The sequence below is a fragment of the Mixophyes fleayi genome, chromosome 2 (assembly GCF_038048845.1).
Source record: "Mixophyes fleayi isolate aMixFle1 chromosome 2, aMixFle1.hap1, whole genome shotgun sequence".
Lineage (NCBI taxonomy): Eukaryota > Metazoa > Chordata > Amphibia > Anura > Limnodynastidae > Mixophyes > Mixophyes fleayi.
Window position 1 is genome coordinate 154,732,611 of NC_134403.1, and position 21,998 is coordinate 154,754,608.

Consider the following 21,998-nt stretch of genomic DNA (forward strand, 5'->3'; position numbering starts at 1 on the left):
TCATATACTCAAGCCTTAAACAAAGACGGCTAAACCTAGCTATTCACTGCTGTTGAGTCTCTAAAGAAATTACTGAGCAGATTAATTTTGGTTAGAGAAACACTTAAATATACCTATAAACTTTTAGTGAAGGGTGCTTAGCTATTTCCCAAAAGATCATAATTTAATAAAAAATTACAACAAAAGATGAGATACATTACTGTTTGAAACTGTTTACATTTCTCTACAAACCAGGGTATATAAGCAATCACCTTTCATCTAGAAGCCTCTCCGATATTGAAATTACTGTTATTATTGTTATCGTAGATTTGTAAGGCCCCACAGTGCTCCGCAGCGCTGTACAGTAGGGAAAACAGCACATACATAAAACAGGGACGTACAAGGCAGACAAAATAAATGCAGACATGAACACAAAGGGTAGGGTGGGCCTTGCACATGCAGAGCTTACATTCTAACTGGAAGAGGGCACAGCGTAAACAAAAGGAGCAAATGTGGCTTATTAGGGATAAGGTAAGCTCTTAAAGAGGGATGGGTTTTCAGATAATGTATAACTATCAAGTCAAGTTTATATGGCATGTCAAATTTTAACACAATGTTAGGATAGGTTGACTTGAAAAACTTTAGGGCTCATCCATAAGGCTTCCACTGCTCACCCTGTACATCATTTGACCTGTACTCTAGTATTCACATAGGGCAGCGCAAAAATCACCTCATTCTGGTCTTGAAAAAGAGATAATGTATCACTTTGTGGAGCACAAGGACCATACAAACAGATATGTGTCACAAAGCAGTGAGAATATGAATTGTATTACTGATTTCCAGCTATACCTTGTCTTTTATTCCCCTTGTATTAACACAAATATCCTTGTGCACGACCTGTGATCTTCTCATAGGGATCAGTTTCAAGGCCTGTCTGAAATTATTTTTATTAAATTCAACACATGTTAATATGGCAGGCAAAGTGGATTTAGCAACTGCATATGATGTTGACTAAGGGCTAGATTTACTAAGCTGCGGGTTTGAAAAAGTGGGGATGTTGCCTATAGCAACCAATCAGATTCTAGCTTTCATTTATTTAGTACCTTCTACAAAATGACAGCTAGAATCTGATTGGTTGCCATAGGCAACATCCCCACTTTCTCAAACCCGCAGCTTAGTAAATCTAGCCCTTAGACTCCTTTCCTTAAGAAGTTGTAGCATAAAAAAACCTAGAACTCAAATCACCATATACGCAAATTACATTCAGTGTGGAGCCAAAAGAAACTAATTCTAATTAAATGCACTGGGAAGTGGTTTTTCATAAGGAATATTCCCTTTTTTTAAAATGAACGTACCTTAGTGCAACCTACCAAATAATAAACAGGTAAAGAGAGATGGTATGTTAATATAAAATATAATTCTCTACTTTACTTTATTTTTAAAACTCACAAAACACACACAAAAGACAATAAGGCAGTAAAATGTTTGCCTCCAGAATAGGTAATTATGAAACCTTTCAAACCACAAAATAAAAAAATGCAACATGTTTTAAGCTTAATATGAGCACAACCATTGTAATTATGTCTGGAATCCTGATGCAAATAAAATACAGCACTATAGGTGGATGACACTAGGGTAAATTTGTGTCATTTCATTTAACAAAACAACAAGGCATAAAATAAACAGAAACATAGCAAAGATGACGCAGATTATAACCTTATTACTGAAAAAAAGCCTATAAAATAAACTGAATTATTTCCAAACTAATAGGTACATTCAGTCTGATCAGAAACAGGGTCTAAATTATTTAGAATATTTGAAAACATTTTAGTTGAGTGAAATAATAACCATGTACGGGGTCCACACCATGTCAGGCTGAAGAACAATGTAACAAAGTAGAGTGATGGGTTCAAAACTATTTCAGCAAACATCTAATTTTCTAGTCAGAAGCCCGATATGGAAAGCTCAAACAGCAATATAATTGAATATTGGAGGTCCATTTATAGGTAATATTCGGACTGCAAATATTGAGGACAGTCTCCTTAATAAGAGTTTTAACTCTATAATTACCATATGAAAGCAACAGAGGATATAAAATGGCTTAATTGCTTAGCTAAGAGTATAGTAATATGCTTTTACTATAAAAGCACGTGATTTTATAGTAAAATATCAACATAAATGGAAGGTTGCATAAAATGAACTTGTTATTGTTTTCATAATAAATTGATCTTACAAGCCCTGATCTTTGGGAAATTAGCTATTTTATAGCTGTATCTGTGTCCATGTATGTGCAGTGACTGGGAAGAGTTTATAGAATGAAGTGACTGGAGATATGGGAATGGGATGAGTATACAAACTAGAGTGACTGGGGATATGAATATGGGAAGAGTATATAGACTGGAGTGATTGGAGAAGTGAATATGGGAAGAGTATATAGACTGGAGATGTGAATATAGGAAGAGTATATAAACTGGAGCGACTGGAGATATGTAAATGGTAGAAGTATATAGACTGGAGATATGGGAATGGGAAGAGTATATTAACATGAAGTGACAGGAGATATGAATATGGGAAGAGTAAATAGACTAGAGTGAGTGGAGATATGAATATGGGAAGAGTATGTAGACTTGAGTGAGTGGAGAAGTGAATATGGGAAGAGTATATAGACTGGAGATGTGAATATAGGAAGAGTATATAAACTGGAGCGACTGGAGATTTGTAAATGGTAGAAGTATATAGACTGGAGATATGGGAATGGGAAGAGTATATTAACATGAAGTGACAGGAGATATGAATATGGGAAGAGTAAATAGACTGGAGATGTGAATATAGGAAGAGTATATAAACTGGAATGACTGGAGATATGGGAATGGGAAGAGTATATAGACTGAAGTGAGTGGAGATATGAATATGGGAAGAGTATATAGACTGGAGTGACTGGAGATATGAATATGGGAAGAGTATATAGACTGGAGTGACTGGAGAAATGAATATGGGAAATGTATATAGACTGGAGTGAGTGGAGAAATTAATATGGGAAATGTATATAGACTGGAGTGAGTGGAGAAGTGATATGGGAAGAGTATATAGACTGGAGATGTGAATATAGAAAGAGTATATAAATTGGAGCGACTGGAGATATGGGAATGGGAAGAGTATATAGACTGGAATGACTGGAGAAATGGGAATGGGAAGAGTATATAGACTGAAGTGACTGGAGAAATTAATATGGGAAATGTATATAGACTGGAGTGAGTGGAGATATCAAAATGGGAAGAGTATATATACTGGAGTGAGTGGAGAAGTGAATATGGGAATATTATATATACTGGAGATGTGAATATACGAATACTATATAAACTGGAGTGACTAGAGATTTGGGAATGGGGAGAGTATATAGACTGGAGTGACTGGAGATATAGGAACGGGAAGAGTATATAAACTGGAGTGACTGGAGATATGGGAACGGGAAGAGTATATAAACTGGAGGGACTGGAGATATGAACATGGGAAGAGTATAAAGATGAAAGTGACTGGAGATATGGGAATTGGAAGAGTACATAGATTGGATTAACTGGAGATATGGGAATGGGAAGAGTATATAGACTAGAGTGACTGGAGATATGGGAATTGGAAGAGTACATAGATTGGATTAACTGGAGATATGGGTATGGGAAGAGTATATAGACTAGAGTGACTGGAGATATGAATATGGGAAGAGTATATAGACTAGAGTGAGTGGAGATATGAATATGGGAAGAGTAAATAGACTGGAGTGAGTGGAGAAGTAAATATATAGGAAGAGTATATAGACTGGAGATGTGAATATAGGAAGAGTATATAAACTGGAAAGACTGGAGATATGGGAATGGGAAGAATATATAGACTGAAGTGACTGGAGATATGCAAATGGGAAGAGTACACAGACTGAAGTGAGTGGAGATATGAATATGAGAAGAGTATATAGACTGGAGTGAGTGGAGATATGAATATGGGAAGAGTATATAGACTGGAGTGAGTGGAGAAGTGATATGGGAAGAGTGTATATAGACTGGAGATGTGAATATAGAAAGAGTATATAAATTGGAGCGACTGGAGATATGGGAATGGGAAGAGTATATAGACTGGAGTGATTGGAGATATGGGAATGGGAAAAGTATATAGACTGGAGTCACTGGAGATATGAATATGGGAAGAGTATATAGACTGGAGTGAGTGGAGAAGTGAATATGGGAAGATTATATAGACTAAAGATGTGAATATAGGGAGAGTATATAAACTGGAGTGACTAGAGTTTTGGGAATATGGAGAGTATATAGACTGGAGTGACTGGATATATGAATACGAGAAGAGTATATAGACAGGAGTGAGTGGAGAAGTGAATATGGGAAGAGTGTAGACTGGAGATGTGAATATAGGAAGAGTATATAAACTGAAGTGACTGGAGATATGGGAATGGGAAGAGTATATTAACCGGAGTGACTGGAGATATGGAACTGAAAAGAATATATAGACTGGAGTAACTGGAGATTTGGAAATGGGAAAAGTATAGACTGGTGAAATATATACAAGAAATATTCCAGAATGTGTTATTGAAAAGACACAGTAAAATCAGTCAAAAAACTGTAATAAATGATGCCAATAAACTTCACTTTCTCGCTGAAAAATTACTAATATTGCAAATAAAATTGGCACCTGTTTTTTTTCTTTCTTTCTAAGTGCCTTTAGGAGGTGAGTGAACCATTTAAGCTTTTATGTGAATAAAGCCAGTTTTCCTGGATGCGTCAAAAAAAGGTGGATGAGTATAAGTTCTAATACATTGAACATAGCATGCTGGGAAATCACAGTAATACTTATATGAAATGGAAAAGCAAATGATAAGATAGAATGATGTCCAAATATTCTACGTGAAACAAGTTTCTACAGTTTTCTGACGTTACCAATTTGCTTTACTGGTTTGATGTAAGTCACAAAATCCCGTGGCTCATTAACACATTACTTTTGACACTGCTTGTGCCTTATTCACCATGGCCGGATATATATGGAAAACCATGGTGGACAAAAGTATAATTGATTCCTATAAGAACTTCTCCTACTTCTACTCATAAACGTTATTCATCTAATGTACAAATGTTCCTCAGTGAAGAGACAATTTTTTGTCAGGAAGATAACACAAGTAATGAAAAAAGGAAAACTGTTCTGCGAATATGTACAAATGGCTGTGCTAATACCATATGATTGATCCACATTCATCTTCATGTATGATCTGTGTAGGCTCTAACTGAATCAATGTTATGTAACACACTTCACACAGTGGTTTAAAAAAATCTGGCCCATGGGTAATCTATAATCATTTGATTGTGGTAAAAATAAGATGACTTATAAGCAGGAAATAACTGTGTGCTAATTCTCTATCATGGGACAGCACCAAATAGCCCCTAGCCATTGTGCTTCTTATGATTGAGAAGAAAAGGCAACTAGTGATGGAAGTAATATAATTTTTATAACAGACTGTCACATCATATCCTTCTGTAATCTAACTTATTTTTCAAAACCCCCTAATAACATGTTCACTACAACTTTCTGCCCTGCATGCAGCCAATATAAGGTTATATTAGATATTATGTGACATTATGATGCATGGCTTCCAGAGCATATAGGAAAATGCAGAGCAAACAGTGTTCTAATAACCATTGCAGAAAGATAAAGAAATCTATATAAATACATGAAATCCTAAACACTATTACCTGTAAGAGTTTCCACCTTGTATTCAACTCCTCCAAGCGGCTGAAATTATATGGAGACAGTTGGATATCAGTTGCATTGAATTGGTGTGCAAGGTCATTCACTTGATTTATGTTATTTTTAATTGGTGCTATTTCCGCTCTGAAGGCCTGAAGAAAGAAAGAAAAATACATAAAAAATGTAAAAATGAAAAAATAAAATAAATGTAAAATTGTAGGCAAAGAATAACACAGAGAGAGTGAAAGTCAAAAGAAAGTGTCACTTTAGTGTTCTACAAAAGACTGATGATTACAGAAGAATAGATGATGTCACTCTGAGACACATGCATTTGGGCCTGGTGGTTGCATGTGACCAGCCCTGGGGCACAATCACCTGTGTAGCCCTAGGGTTAAACTACTGTTATGTTTTAATTAAGAAATCTATTTTTATTACAGTAAAGTCAATTATATTGAGACAAGACTCATATACATATACAGTATATATTTTTCTAACACATTATTTGTAATACACTGTTTAAAGGGCAACTTTACATATTGGAGCTGACGTAGAAATTGAGTGTAATTTCATAAAAAAACAAAAAACGGACGTAAATTGCACTCACAAAAAAGTGTACTTGTGTTAATATGCACAGTTGGATGAATCACATGATGTGTGCAGCTCTGCACTAATAACATTTGTGCCTGGTTTACATCAGGCATACATTTAATACACCTATACCATTTTTCTTTTTACTTTTGTTTTGACAGCAAAAATACGCTCACAAGATTATATAATATAGGAACAATCAATGAAGAAAGCACCTATCAGCTTCAGAGGTGAATCCACATTAAGCCAATCAGAATTGGCCCCTTTCCTCCCCCATCCCACCTCTCCAGTTGCAAGCAAGTGCAATGGTCAGATACAAGCAAATCTGCATATGCACATGTGCATGCAGCACATTCTGGCGTACACTCAACACAGCATCAGGCCCATAGATAGTTTTTTTAAACAAAAAAAAAGTATGAGCTTCCAAATCATGTAAAACATTTATTATAATTCACATGGTTTATGGGGGGTTTGTTGACTTTTCTCTTATATTCAAATCCTTTTATAAAATATCTCTGTACAGAGCATTAGTGACTTATTATATATAACTATATTAAACAACTCATATTATGGCATGATGAAATCTAGTCTTTTTTAATTTGTAATCATCGGCAAAGGCTTTTATAATTAATTTGTACTTTCAGCAAGACATACCCGCCTAGGTGTTTCTGACAAATACGACGCAATATAATGCTCATTATGAACTTGCTGTATTGTAAATGAATGTCAAATGATGCGGAAGTGAATTGCAATTAGAGCTTCCATTTGAAATGTAGCAATCAATAATTGTTGTACGGAGTAGAATACACACAAATTCCAGAAAAAGCAATAACTTCTGACAAAATAATTACATTCAATGCTTGCTTTGTACAGGGAACAAATACAATTAAATCTGTTTGTTTTTAAATTATCTTTACCATTTATTTCCTACATTTAAGGACAGAAAATATCTGCATTTGGGTTATTGGTGTTGCAAACAAAGTTCAAACTGCTTTTTGAATATTCATGCAAAGGAAAATAGGCCCTCAAACATAACAGGAGTCTACTAATTAAAAACGCATATCAATTTACATGAAAAACATTTCTACTCTCTGCTAAATTGTACATGATGATGTTTCAGTGATTCACAGTATCCAGAAGTTGCCGCAGTTCAGTCTTCTACTAGTGTTGATTACCTGAGCAGCGAAAAGCAGCTGCATTCAGTTGCAGTCAGCATTCAGAACATTCTCCCTCTAGAATACTTTCTGTGCTGCTAAGAAATGAACAATGACTTTCCATTGCTTCCCTGAGTGGCAGACCTGCCTGTAGAAGAGAGGCATGTGTCTCTTCAGAATAGGGGATTAGGTGCATTTCACTAGAAATGAACAAGCAAAAATATGATTGCTACACAAGAGGCTTATAAAATTGTTTAACACCCATGTTTTTTTCTACAGTTAATGCACCATTTAGGAAATGGATTCCTGCCACCCTGTTTCAGGCTACAGTAACTAGCAGCAGCAAACCAGCAATGTCAAACAGGTGCTTCTCTTTAAACAAGCCTGCAGACGCCATACATGACAATGTAGATAAATAAAAGAGGCACTCAGAGAATGAAATAATCTGTGAGGAGCCATTAGTGGACAGTGTTCCTAACTAACTATAGACTAACAATCCAAAAACAGAAGAACATCTGATGCTGTAACTCAGGTGTAAAGAATTAATTCTATATTTAGTGCCACATAACAATGCTTCTGGGTAACTTGATTAAGGGAAGCTTCCCATATATCCCATACTTGCCAACTCTCCCGGAATGTCCGGGAGACTCCCGCATTTTGAGAGAGTCTCCCGGACTCCAGGGCGAGTGTGGCAAAATCCCGGATCTGCCCACTTCAAGTGGGCAGAATTAGGTCACAAACGCCGCGATTCCTGGTGAATCACGGTGTTTGGCTCCGCCCCTGCTGTCAAATGACGCATTTTGCATCATGCTGTCACGGGGGCGGGTCCAAAATGACACGGATTTTGGAGGCCCGCCCCCCATGACGCCCACCTCCCTCGCAGGCTCCCGGATACCAACATTGTAAAGTTGGTAAGTATGATATATCCTAGTTTCTGCAGAAAGAATGTCACTAGGTGATAGGTATGCTGGTCTTTTTTATAATACAGCATTATTATTATTATTATTATTATTATTATGTATATCCTTTATTTATAAAGTGCAAACATATTACATTATAAATATAAAGCATACAATGAAAGAAATGCCAAAGATTGCCCTGCTCAAATTACCATCTAAGTGGTGTGGGGAACAATTGATACATCAGGTAGTGGAATAATAATTGTCGCTGGTGGTGGGAAACTGTGTGAGACAATTCTAAGGCCAAAGTATTATCAGCCAATATTAAAGCAGCCACTGCAACTGGCAGTTATGTGCAGCTACAGATGGTGTGGTACGGTTTGAAAGAGGAGAGACAGTGGAAGGTGGAAACATGAAATATGAATCAGTCACTGTAGAAAGTAACCTTAAGCCAGCAGCTGCTGGTAACTATGACTTTCCTTCAGCATTAATTAACTGAACCTCTTTCCCTTCTGGGTCTGGAGAAGGTTTCTGCTTTGGTGCTGTCCCTGTGTGAGCACTCTTATGGGTATCTGCTGGCTCAGAGCAGTTGTTTGCCTGGTATTTGTCTATAGCATCATGCTCGCTGCTAGATATTTGTTCCCCATGTCTGCAGAAGTTGTAGTGGCAGTTGCCGCCACCAAGGAGGCCGCGGAGATCATCATAGGTGTAACAGAGATCGCAATGATAGTTAATCTCCATTAGCTGAAATAAGATGGTATTCCAGTAGATCTACAAAACTATCCTGCCCTTGGAGTGATGGTACCCCTCAGTACCAACTTGTAATTCGGTGGTAGCCATGTTCCTGGTACTTAGAAGACTGACACTTACTATAATGACATAAAATGTCTGATGATTACATGCCCAACACTAAATAAATATAGACTGACCTTTATAATGACAAGTGAAGTATCCAACACTATTCCCCTACATTCCGAAGACAAGTAATCACGGCGCTGCGTTTTTACGTCATTTCAAAGGACGACCATCATATTACCCCTTTTAAAGCGGCAATGCCGGGTCTCAGCTAGGCTGTTAGGCTTAGGTTTAGGGATTGGGTTAGGGTTAGGGATCGGGTTTGGGTTAAGGTTAGGGTAAGGGTTAGGTTTAGGGTTAGGGCTAGGGATTGGGACCCAGGATTGCCGCTTTAAAACCATGAATATAACGGTTGCTATTTTAAAAGACATGAAAATGCAGTGCCGTGATTGCTTGTCTTCGGAATGTAGGGGAACAGTGTTGGATACTTCACTTGTTATTATAAAGGTCAGTCTATATTTATTTAGTGTTGGGCATGTAATCATTGCACATTTTATGTTGTTAAAGTAAGTGTTGGTGTTCTAACTACCAGGTAAACATGCCCAACCTCTTGTTATTTATCACTGCCATCACAAATTTATATTAGTGAGAAGATCCTGTGAGAGGTAGGGCACAAAGTTAATGTAAAGTGCAGCCATCTCTACCTAAATTCTGTATGCCATAGTATAGTCATTAATTTTCACAAATGTATTATCAAAGCCAAGTTCAGCATCCATTATCCAATCAGAGCACACATGGAGCATGAACAAAAGGAAAAGGCCAGGAGCAAATAGAATACAATTCCTCAATCAAAAACGACCAAGTTTTGTGCACAGTATACTTTTACTATATGACATAAACACAACTGTGTAAAAATATAGTAATTTAAAATGTAAATGTTCTAAAAACATTGTCTACCACTTTCTACAATGGTGATATAAAGAAGTATTAGATAAATTATTTTAATTAATAAAATATATAGAAAAATATAAATGACAAGCTTAAAAACAATTAAAAGCAACAGATAAGCCCCATACCTCTCCAAATTAAGGGCAGGTTCTCCCAAGTAATGGGGCGGGGTACACTGCAGCACAATGGGACCTCCTATCAATAACAATATAATAATAGATAGAATTTACATAAATAAGTAATAGATCCTATGCATTAAAAATAGTTAAAAGGCACAAAAATACACAACAAAATTGCTGTATTTTATATTTGCTTGTGTTTTATCTAATAACACACCGTTATAATTGTGACAAATAACCTTAGCCATATTGTCAGACTAAAATGTTTCATAGAACAAAGCCATTATTGAACAATTAATGTGGATGAGCCAAGATTTAATCATTTAAAAAATCAATTTTTCCTCTCACTGCCAAATCGTCTGCAGCCAAATCTGCCAAACATGACCTGATTTCAGTGTCATATCATCCCTGGAGCACCAACATTAGGGTCCTTAGTGCCTGCAATGCTCAGCCAATAAGGCACCTACCAACCGTAATAAAAACTGGAGACAGTGACACAGAAGGTTATTTTCCAGAACAAGGAAATTGGATATGAACTAAAGGAATACATTGGGTAGGAAATTAAAGGAATACTGGAGACATTTAAAGGACAGACAGTAAACCTGTATGGAATCCTAGGCATAGAGGTAGGGACTTCAAGATTACCATCTGTCCCTCAGGTTTACTGTGAACAATGGCTAGAAGCTGTTAGGACGACGAATGGAAAGAACAAAAAGATGCACTCAATAGAAAGTATGCTGCATATAGCGTTTTACATATGTGTGCAATTAAATTAATTAAAAGAATACAAAAATGCATGCATTGCCTGTATGCAGCAGGAAGTGAATAATATGGGGTCTACACTTAAATAGGTAATGGTACTGATGAAAGGAACAGAACAGATATAAATTTTGTTTTGTAATGTGTAGAAAAATACACTAATTAGGCTTATAGTGCATGCATATTTATACATCTAGACAGCTAATGGCACCAATATCAAGTACAGAAAATAATTGTGTGTTGCAGCATTTAGGGTTTGTGCTTAAAAATGTGTAACACAAGCATTTTGCGCTCCCCCATGTTTTAGCTCTGGGAACTCTGGGCAGCATTAGTGGTGAAACTATTGCCACTGCAGGGATGCAGCCTTTACGAGGCACACAAGATCAGAGTGGGGTCCTCCACAAGGGGGGACCGGAACAGCCATGCCGTATTTCACCTCTGGAATCAGTGTTCATGTATCAGAAACTTTGCACTCACGCTGCCTGTTTTCTGCAGGCAAATATAAGATGTAAGTGCCAGTTTCCATGCGGATGAAATATATGGGTGCTCAAAGTGCCCACATATTCCTTTATCCCAAATGTTCGCTTTGTAGCAGGCATGGCACCATCAACCGAGAACAGTTCAGTATTCATCTATACATCTGTACATATTATGGCCTCACTGCTAAATGGTAATCTTATTGCAATTACATGTGGTACACTTTAGAGAATAGTCAAATTATACAGTAACATGAATAGACATAGATATAATATTACAATTTTCCTCACATGTGTTTCCCGGGGGTATATTTACTAAACTGCGGGTGAGACTCTAGTTATCATTTATGTAGTACATTCTACAAAATCACAGCTAGAATCTGATTGGTTGCTATAGGCAACATCTCCACTTTTTCAAACCCGCAGTTTAGTAAATATACCCCCAGGAGAGATCTCAAACCACAGAGAATAAACAGATGATCTGTTGGTACATAAAAACCACACCAACAATGTCTACACACTATGTAAAAGTTTTATTGGCTGAAAGTGAAGACCACCAAGGCACTGGAGGGAAAAGCACAGCAATATGAGCTGCAAGGAAGGGGTGGCATAATCATGCAGCCACATTCTCCACAATGGCTGAGGGGCTGAGGTAGTATATAATACACACTGGAAGACATTTACCAAAACTGGTACTTTACAAATGTTTAACCAATACCATTGCAGCATTTTACTAGTACAATATACAATATGTAAAGCATTTCACCTGTGCACTACTTTCTAGAATTGTCACACTTTATGTACACAGCAGGTGCTCAAGCAAGGATTTGGGAACAACATTGCCCAGCATTTCCAGACCTGACTAACAACCCTTCTCTATTGTGTGTCGCTTTACCGATTTGCTAAATTTACAAAGAAAAACTAAATTCTTAACTAAAAACAAGAAAAAAGACAGTTTAAAATCACAACTTGTTTTACTTAGGCAAATGTAGACTAGTGGAACAAAATAATTAAATTTTCTCTTGTTAAGTAAAATAGCATTGAAATAAATATGATAATTGTTGAGAGTATTAACTTTTTTTCAAGACACATGAAAAGTCATATTGCTGGAAAAAGTAGCAAAGGCAAATCACACCATGAAGCATATGAGGCGAGCTGAAACCAGAGCACATGATCTCTGTATCCCTTTGTGTCTCAGCAGAGTCTTTTCATTTCAAATACACCATCATTCCAATTGGAGTGTGACAGAGTTTGTCCTTTATAAACAGTGTTTGTTCTTAGTATGAACAGGTATGCCAGAGGGAAACTTATTCGGTCTTGTTTCAGATTTTTACCAAGAGCTTTTGATTTGTTTTAAACCTGGCTTGATTTTTTTTTCTTTTAACAGCTGGTTTTTAGACTATCCACAGTTACTCAACTTTATGATATGTTTTATTTAAAAATAGAAGCTGGAGAAAACAGAGTGGCTTTATAAAGACTCTAAGGCATACTTGCCAACTCTCCCGGAATGTCCGGGAGACTCCCGCATTTTGCGAGAGTCTCCCGGACTCCCGGGCGAGTGTGGCAATCTCCCGAATTCTGCCCACTTCACTAGGAAGTGCCCACTTCCTAGTGAAGTGGGCAGAATTAGATCCCAAACGCCGCGATTCCCGATGAATCGCGGCGTTTAGCCCCGCCCCCCGCTGTCAAATGACGCAATTTGCGTCATGACGTCACAGGGGGCGGGGCCGAAATGACGCGATTTTGGCCGCCCCGCCCCCTCACGCCCCCCTCCACTGGCTGGCTCCCGGAAGAGAGCTGAAGAAAGTAGGTAAGTATGCTCTAAGGTCAGGGCCACCTTAACTACATTATGGGCCCCCGGGCAATGCAGTACACCGGGGCCCCTAAATATAAACTTAATATTAACTTACCTTAAGTCCGATCCCCTTCTCTTCTTTTTTCCGCGCTGAGTCTCTCTGTTCTGCGCTCCTCCATGCTGTGCTTGCAGTGAATGTTGGGTGTAACATCACGCCCAACATTCACTGCGAGCACAGCACGGAAGAGGGGACCAGGGAGGGAGCCGGATAGCAGCTGACGTGACCTCGTGAACGCAAGGTGAGTATTTTTTTTTTTTTGCAGGATTTTTTTTTTCACCGCTGCCTCAGGCGGGCCCCCTTGCCCGCAGGGCCCCCGGGCACCTGCCCATTGCGCCCAATGGAAGAGATGGCCCTGTCTAAGGTCTCATACCAACTTTTTTGACATGCGGTTCTAAGTAGCATTTTTACCTGCATCCGGGAGGACAGTGGAGGTCCCTAAGCTAACCCAATGTGTTCCCTTGTGATGAACGCACGTAAATGGAGCAAGCAGTGAGTAACAACGCGAGTGGGTATAGGGTCATTGGAAACAATGGATTCCATTTTCAAACCCATTTAGATGTGTTAAAATACTAGTACAACACAAAAAAAAATAACACCAGTGTCTATGAGGTTTAATAAGGTCTGTATTACAAGATGTCAACCAAGCTCAATCTAATTTTGATATTACTTTAAGGATTTTGTTTTTTAAATGATTCTTTCATAGCATAGCATTTAGCACTATCTTACCTCTGGGCTGTGTATAGAAAGTAGATAAAGGAATACTGATATAGTGTATTACACCTTACAGAAACTGAGAAACTAGTACTGATGTATATTAGGATGGTTGCAAGAGTGAACATGTATGCCCATCAAACAAGTTGGCCCCAAATAGGTACTGTCTGATAATAAAGTATGTGCCTGTAAACATTGCCGCCAAGAGGAATTTCAGGCCCTGGTTCAGCAACTTCTTGGGACTTAGAAAGGGGCATGGCCAAATCAGTTTGTTGGCTCCTCCCACTACATAGCCAGGCCAGATCCCCCAGACCTGCTCACTGCCCCCTTACCTGTAAAAGGCATTGTGAATACAGACTAGAACACTTGTTCTTATGAACTATGCCTGGTAAGACACAAAATGTCATGTAATAGCAAGTTTACTTTTCAATACTTCTCTCTAATCTACATAAGCTTATCAATAAGTTTCTTAAGCAAGCCACACGTGCTATTTTCAGTGATTTTAAACAGATGGCAAAATGAGCAAACTGCTTAATAATGATCTAGAGCGCTGAAACCTAACACATATGATAAAGTAACACCATTTTTTTCCCCTGATGCAATAAAAAACATTACAATCACACACATTTATATCATATCATTCTCTTAAAGAACTCTCTCAAATGTCTAATGTATTAGATTTGTAGCTGGTATAATGGAGCCTCTTGATCCAGATACAATTTGTCCTCAGTAATTAAATATCCATCATCCTCTAATATAGTTCCTGATTTGATTTGAAAAGACGTACAACAAAATGCAAAAAATGCAAATCATATGGTCTAATTCCTGCTATAATCTGCAGAATAACAAAAAAAAGGACCACACTTACGATCTCTGGTCTCCCTTGCAGTCACTGATCAAATCCATTTTGAAGAAGTTGTAATATTCAGCAGTGACTAGTCCAATCAAGGGGTTACTCAGCTACCGATGGATTTAAGTGGTAATTATAAGATTTGTGTGATGAGACCAGGGGGTAAATGTATGAACATGCGGGTTCTTCAACACCCGCGTGTTCGGCGATTAAATTTCAAGCGGCGCTGCATTGTAAAGGGAAGTTTCCCTTTACAATGCAGCGCCGCTTGAAATTTAATCGCCGAACATGCTGAACACGCGGGTGTTGAAGAACCCGCATGTTCATACATTTACCCCCAGATATCTTGTTAGAGGTGATAGGATGTAACTGAGAGCACCATTATGTTGTCTGTTTTGTGTAATTCAATAATGATCAGGTCATAATCATTTGGATCGTTATTGTGCATGCACAGAAATCAAGTCATAAGCCGACTATTATTGGCCTCTGTGGGCAGTCTTCACCAAACCACACAGACAGGCCCTCATATGGTCTGAAAGAGACCTGTCTACTTGGCATAAGAACTGAATAGTGAGACTGCTAGCAATCTGGCCACCCAAGTGTATGCAAAGCTAAACATCTCAACGCTTTTTGCTCAGTGCTTTGGCTGCTGGCTGGCTAGCTTAGTGAATCAGAGTTCATATTGATAGACAACAATCAATCATTCCTATGTACCAGTGATCTATTCATTGCTACTGCCAATAGCTGAATTTATTGAAAGTTTGCTTAACAAAAGTTCTTTATGTGCCAATATTACCTATATCCCTCAGAGACACTCTAGACATTCTTAACAAATTGCACAACATACATTTGGATCTATGTAAGTTCTGGCTATCATCTTGCTATATGTCAATATTGAACTCAATTAATCCATATCAAAATAAATTAAAGCTCTAGAGGATTATTTCATTGGTAGCCATAGGTCTTTTGATTTCCCAGTATATTTTTATGATCTAAGGCTGTCCAGTCAAACTACTTCAAACTTAAAATCACTTTCTAAATTCAAACTGTGCTGCAATGAAGAAAACATAAACACACTTCTTTAATTGACAGAAATGGCCTGCTGATGGTGATTTATTGATTTTATTTATATGTTTTGGATAAAGAATAATGGCAATCAAACCTGATAATTTAGAGGTCTGTGCACTAGGCAAATATGTCTGAAATAATGGCACATTTCCATTATATCCTCTATGATCAACAAAATACATATCTACGAATGTTCCTTTCTGTCTTTTTGTGTGTCAATCCATCAAGGCAGAGTTTGTAGGAGGAGTCAGGGAGGCGCTAACATAATCAGATCCATCATTACATGTGCCACTACCTTCTCTCCACTTTGTGTTAAAATGTTCCACCACCTATGGTGGTGTAGGTCAGCTCTGCTCTACTGTACTTTTCGAGCAGAGCCAAATTGTATGTAATATGACATTTTCTCCCTGCAAAAGGACTCAAATTTACCTACACTTCTGAGATCCTAGAGATCAGATTTCATCTATACTTATAATTAGGGATGTGCACCGGCGACTTTTGAGGTCTCGTGTTTTGTGTTTTGGATCCGGATTTTCGTTATTTTTGAGGTTCGGATTTGTCTCGCAAAACACTTGACGAAAGGTCTCGGTTCGGATTTAAGGTATTGGATTCGGATTTTTTTTGAAAAAAACATAAAAAGTTTAAAAATCAAGTTTTTGGGCTTATTTTCACTCCTAGGCTATTATTAACCTCAATAACATTCAATAACAAGCATTTCCACTAATTTACAGTGTATTCTGAACACCTCACAATATAGTTATTAGTCCAAAACGTTGCAACAAGGTATCTTTCTGGACTGCGTAGAGGAGTGGGTCACCACAATATATATTAAAAACCCTGAACTTTTATGAATCGCACCAATAAATGTACCTGGACTGCGTAGAGGAGTGGGTCACCACAATATATATAATAAGAAAACCATCAACTGGTTTGATTCGCACCAATAAATGTACCTGGACTGCGTAGAGGAGTGGGTCACCACAATATATTAAAAACCCTGAACTTTTATGAATCGCACCAATAAATGTACCTGGACTGCGTAGAGGAGTGGGTCACCACAATATATTAAAAACCCTGAACTTTTATGAATCGCACCAATAAATGTACCTGGACTGCGTAGAGGAGTGGGTCACCACAATATATATAATAAGAAAACCATCAACTTGTTTGATTCGCACCAATAAATGTACCTGGACTGCGTAGAGGAGTGGGTCACCACAATATATTAAAAACCCTGAACTTTTATGAATCGCACCAATAAATGTACCTGGACTGCGTAGAGGAGTGGGTCACCACAATATATTAAAAACCCTGAACTTTTATGAATCGCACCAATAAATGTACCTGGACTGCGTAGAGGAGTGGGTCACCACAATATATTAAAAACCCTGAACTTTTATGAATCGCACCAATAAATGTACCTGGACTGCGTAGAGGAGTGGGTCACCACAATATATATAATAAGAAAACCATCAACTTGTTTGATTCGCACCAATAAATGTACCTGGACTGCGTAGAGGAGTGGGTCACCACAATATATTAAAAACCCTGAACTTTTATGAATCGCACCAATAAATGTACCTGGACTGCGTAGAGGAGTGGGTCACCACAATATATTAAAAACCCTGAACTTTTATGAATCGCACCAATAAATGTACCTGGACTGCGTAGAGGAGTGGGCACTGGGCACCACAATAAAATATATAAAAAACCTTCAACAGGTCTGCATTACACTACACATACGGCTGCTCCTCCATCCTCTCCATCATATACATGTTGGAGTTTTAGCGTGTGACAACCTCTTGTTTTTGATAATGTCAGTGCATTTTGAATATTTTTCAATTTGCCCCACACCACTGAATGTACTTTATCTATGATACGCATCTATCTATCTTGACTGCGTAGTGTGGTGGCCCCGGTACACAATTTGGTACCGGGGCCACAATAAAATAAATACACCCTCCACGTGTCAGAATTCCACCAAACAAGTATCTGGACTGCGTAGTGGGGTGGCCCCGGTACCCAACTTGATACCGGGGCCACAATAAAATAAATACACCCTCCACGTGTCAGAATTCCACCAAACAAGTATCTGGACTGCGTAGTGGGGTGGCCCCGGTACCCAACTTGATACCGGGGCCACAATAAAATAAATACACCCTCCACGTGTCAGAATTCCACCAAACAAGTATCTGGACTGCGTAGTGGGGTGGCCCCGGTACCCAACTTGATACCGGGGCCACAATAAAATAAATACACCCTCCACGTGTCAGAATTCCACCAAACAAGTATCTGGACTGCGTAGTGGGGTGGCCCCGGTACCCAACTTGATACCGGGGCCACAATACCTCCTCCAAACATGCTACAGACAATTCGTCATTGAGATCCCATTAAGTATGTTAAAGACAGACAGGGTCCAAGTGTTATTAGTTGACTTTGTAAAGAAAAAAACTGTCCCTGTTGCACATAGTCGTGCAATGAAGACTTACTTTTTCATTTAAAGGCACGATCTTTCAAGTGTAGTGTTTGTAAGTCTAAGTCATATTATACTTTTGGTAAAATTGGTTTTTTTTGTTCCTCTTTATGTTAATTAATTAGTAATAGAATTAAAGTAGGAAATAGAATTAAATAGAATTAAAGTAGGAAATAGAGTGGTATAGAGTTGTAGTGTGGTATAGATAGAGTGGTCCACACAATATAATAATAAAACCCTCAACTGGTCTGAATTCCACCAAACAAGTATCTTGACTGCGTAGTGTGGTGGCCCCGGTACACAATTTGGTACCGAGGCCACAATATAATTAAAAAACCCTCCACGTGTCGGAATTCCACCAAACAAGTATCTGGACTGCATAGTGGGGTGGCCCCGGTACCCAATTTGATACCGGGGCCACAATACCTCCTCAAAACATGCTCCAGACAATTCGTCATTGACAGACCCCAGACAGACAGGGTCGTAGTGTTATTGTTTGACTTTGTAAACCCAAAAAAATGTCCCTGTTGCACTTGCACATAGTCGTGCAATCAAGACTGACTTTTTCATTTAAAGGCACGATCTTTCAAGTGTAGTGTTTGTAAGTCTAAGTCATATTATACTTTTGGTAAAATTGGTTTTTTTTGTTCCTCTTTATGTTAATTAATTAGTAATAGAATTAAAGTAGGAAATAGAATTAAATAGAATTAAAGTAGGAAATAGAGTGGTATAGAGTTGTAGTGTGGTATAGATAGAGTGGTCCACACAATATAATAATAAAACCCTCAACTGGTCTGAATTCCACCAAACAAGTATCTGGACTGCGTAGTGTGGTGGCCCCGGTACACAATTTGGTACCGAGGCCACAATATAATTAAAAAACCCTCCACGTGTCGGAATTCCACCAAACAAGTATCTGGACTGCATAGTGGGGTGGCCCCGGTACCCAATTTGATACCGGGGCCACAATACCTCCTCAAAACATGCTCCAGACAATTCGTCATTGACAGACCCCAGACAGACAGGGTCGTAGTGTTATTGTTTGACTTTGTAAACCCAAAAAAATGTCCCTGTTGCACTTGCACATAGTCGTGCAATGAAGACTGACTTTTTCATTTAAAGGCACGATCTTTAAAGTGTCAGAAAGAGAGAGAAGACACAGGAGAGGAGAGTTGTAGCTGGGGACCTGGGGTGGAAGCTCCCAGGCTCCCCCAGCATTGCCTGGAAGTCTGAGCGTGGTGACTGAGCCAGGGCAAGGAATGTGTGCCCTGGATGAGGGGGAGAACTCCATGCCACTATAGTGAACCCAAGAGAGAGGGGGACACTGCACATGGAAGAGGCCCTGGAGTGAGGGCTGCTACAAGAGGCATGGTAGCTGTAGTGTCAGATCCTGAGGCTGAGAGTACACAGAGTGACGTGTCAGAGCACAGGAGACATTATCCCCGCAGAGGAGGGATGAGCTGCAGTTGAGAGGTCTGCTGTTGAAATAGGACATGCACACTTTAACAAACCAATCATTTCAGCGACAGGGCCTACCAAACAACTTTGACTGAAATGATTGGTTTGTTTGGGCCCCCACACCAAAAAAGCTATTCATCTCTCCCTGTACAGACTAAACAGGCTCTACTGAGGCAAGATGTCGTCCTCATCCTCAACCTCTGATTCCTCTCCCCCTACAGTGTGTACTTCCTCCTCATCACACATTATCAATTCGTCCCCGCTGGACTCCACAACCACAGGTCCCTCTGTAGTATCTGGAGGGCAGTGCTGTACTTCATTGAGGAATTGATTATTCATTTTTATAAACATCATTTTTTCAACGTTGTGAGGAAGCAACCTCCTTCGCCGCTCACTGACCAGGTTCCCCGCTGCACTAAAAACTCTTTCCGAGTACACACTGGAGGGGGGACAACTCAGGTAAAATAGAGCCAGTTTGTACAGGGGCTTCCAAACTGCCTTTTTTTCCTGCCAGTAACAATATGGACTGTCTGACATGTCTACTTGGATGGTGTCAGCAAAGTAATCATCCACAATTTTTTCTATTGTGACAGCATCCAATGCAGCGAGAGTAGACATGTCTGCAATGGTTGGCAGGTCCTTCAGTCCGGACCAGATGTTATCAGCATCCCCGCCAGTGCCTCTTTTGGGAAAACTGAGCTTTTTCCTCGCAGCCATAGATGTGGAAGAAAATGAGGGTGGAGCTGTTGGCATGTCACGGTCCTCTTCAGAGGACAATCTCCTGACCAGCAGGTCTTTGCACCGCTGTAGATTTGTGTCCGCCGGAAACAGAGACACAACATACGCTTTAAACCGAGGATCGAGCACGGTGGCCAGAATGTATTCCTCTGACTTTAAAAGAGTGACCACCCTCGGATCCTGGCAAAGCGTACGAAGGGCTACATCCACAAGAGCTACATGCTTGCTGTAATCGCAATGGCTTACCAGCTCCTCCCTCACTTTCTCCAGCTGCTTCTGCAACAGCCTGATCAGGGGAATGACCTGACTCAAGCTGGCAGTGTCGGAACTGACTTCTCGTGTGGCAAGTTCAAATGGCTGCAGAACCTTGCACAACACGGAAATCAGTCTCCACTGCGCTTGACTCAGGCGCATCCCCACTCCTTTGCCTATGTCGTAGGTGGCTGTGTAGGCCTGAATGGCCTTTTGCTGCTCCTCCATCCTCTGCAGCATATAGAGGGTGGAGTTCCAGCGCGTCACAACCTCTTGTTTGAGGTGATGGCAGGGCAGGTTCAAGCTTTTCTGATGTGCCTCTAGTCTGCGGTAGGCACTGGCTGAATGCCGAAAGTGTCCAGCAATTTTGCGGGCCACCGCAAGCATCTCCTGCACACCCCTGTCACTCTTGAGGTAATGCTGCACCACCAAATTAATGGTGTGGGCAAAACATGGGACGTGCTGGAAATTGCCCATATTTAATGCCCGCACAATGTTACTGGCATTGTCTGACACCACAAATCCCCATGAGAGTCTAAGTGGGGTAAGCCACTGGGAGATAATTTCCCTCATTTTCTCTAATATGTTGGCAGCGTTGTGCCTCTTATTAAAGCCTGTAATGCACAATGTTGCCTGCCTTTGCATGAGCAGCCATTTTGTAGATGCTGCTACTGATGCAGCTGTTGCTGTTGCTGCGGAAGGGGATGCATCTACCCAGTGGGCTGTCACAGTCATATAGTCCTTCGTTTGCCCAGAACCACTTGTCCACATGTCCGTGGTTAAGTGGACAGTGGGTACAACCGCATTTTTAAGAGCACTGAGGACACTTGATCGTACTTCTCTGTACATTTTTGGTATCGCCTGCCTAGTGAAGTGGAATCTCGAGGGGATTTGGTACCGGGGACACAATACCTCCATCAACCCTCTAAATCCCACTCCACTGATGGCGGACACCGGGCGCACGTCTAACACCAACATTGCAGTTACAGCCGCAGTTATACGCTTTGCAATAGGGTGACTACTATCGTATTTGGTGGTCATGGCAAACGACTGTTGGACGGTCAATTGTTTGGTGAAAGACTTAGCGGTCTTACGACTTCCCCTCTGGGAAGATGACCGACTAACAGCAGCAA

General features: G+C 39.6%; 1 protein-coding gene across 9 annotated transcripts in view; it reads right to left on the reverse strand.

Annotated features, from left to right (window-relative positions):
• Nucleotides 1-21,998, reverse strand: part of DMD (dystrophin) — a 1,967,742-nt gene that overhangs the window by 392,864 nt on the left and 1,552,880 nt on the right. For all 9 annotated transcript variants that reach the window (XM_075200299.1, XM_075200300.1, XM_075200296.1 and 6 more), the window contains one exon: nucleotides 5,727-5,873. In XM_075200299.1, the coding sequence (XP_075056400.1) occupies nucleotides 5,727-5,873 (147 nt within the window). The remainder of the gene's footprint in view (nucleotides 1-5,726; nucleotides 5,874-21,998) is intronic.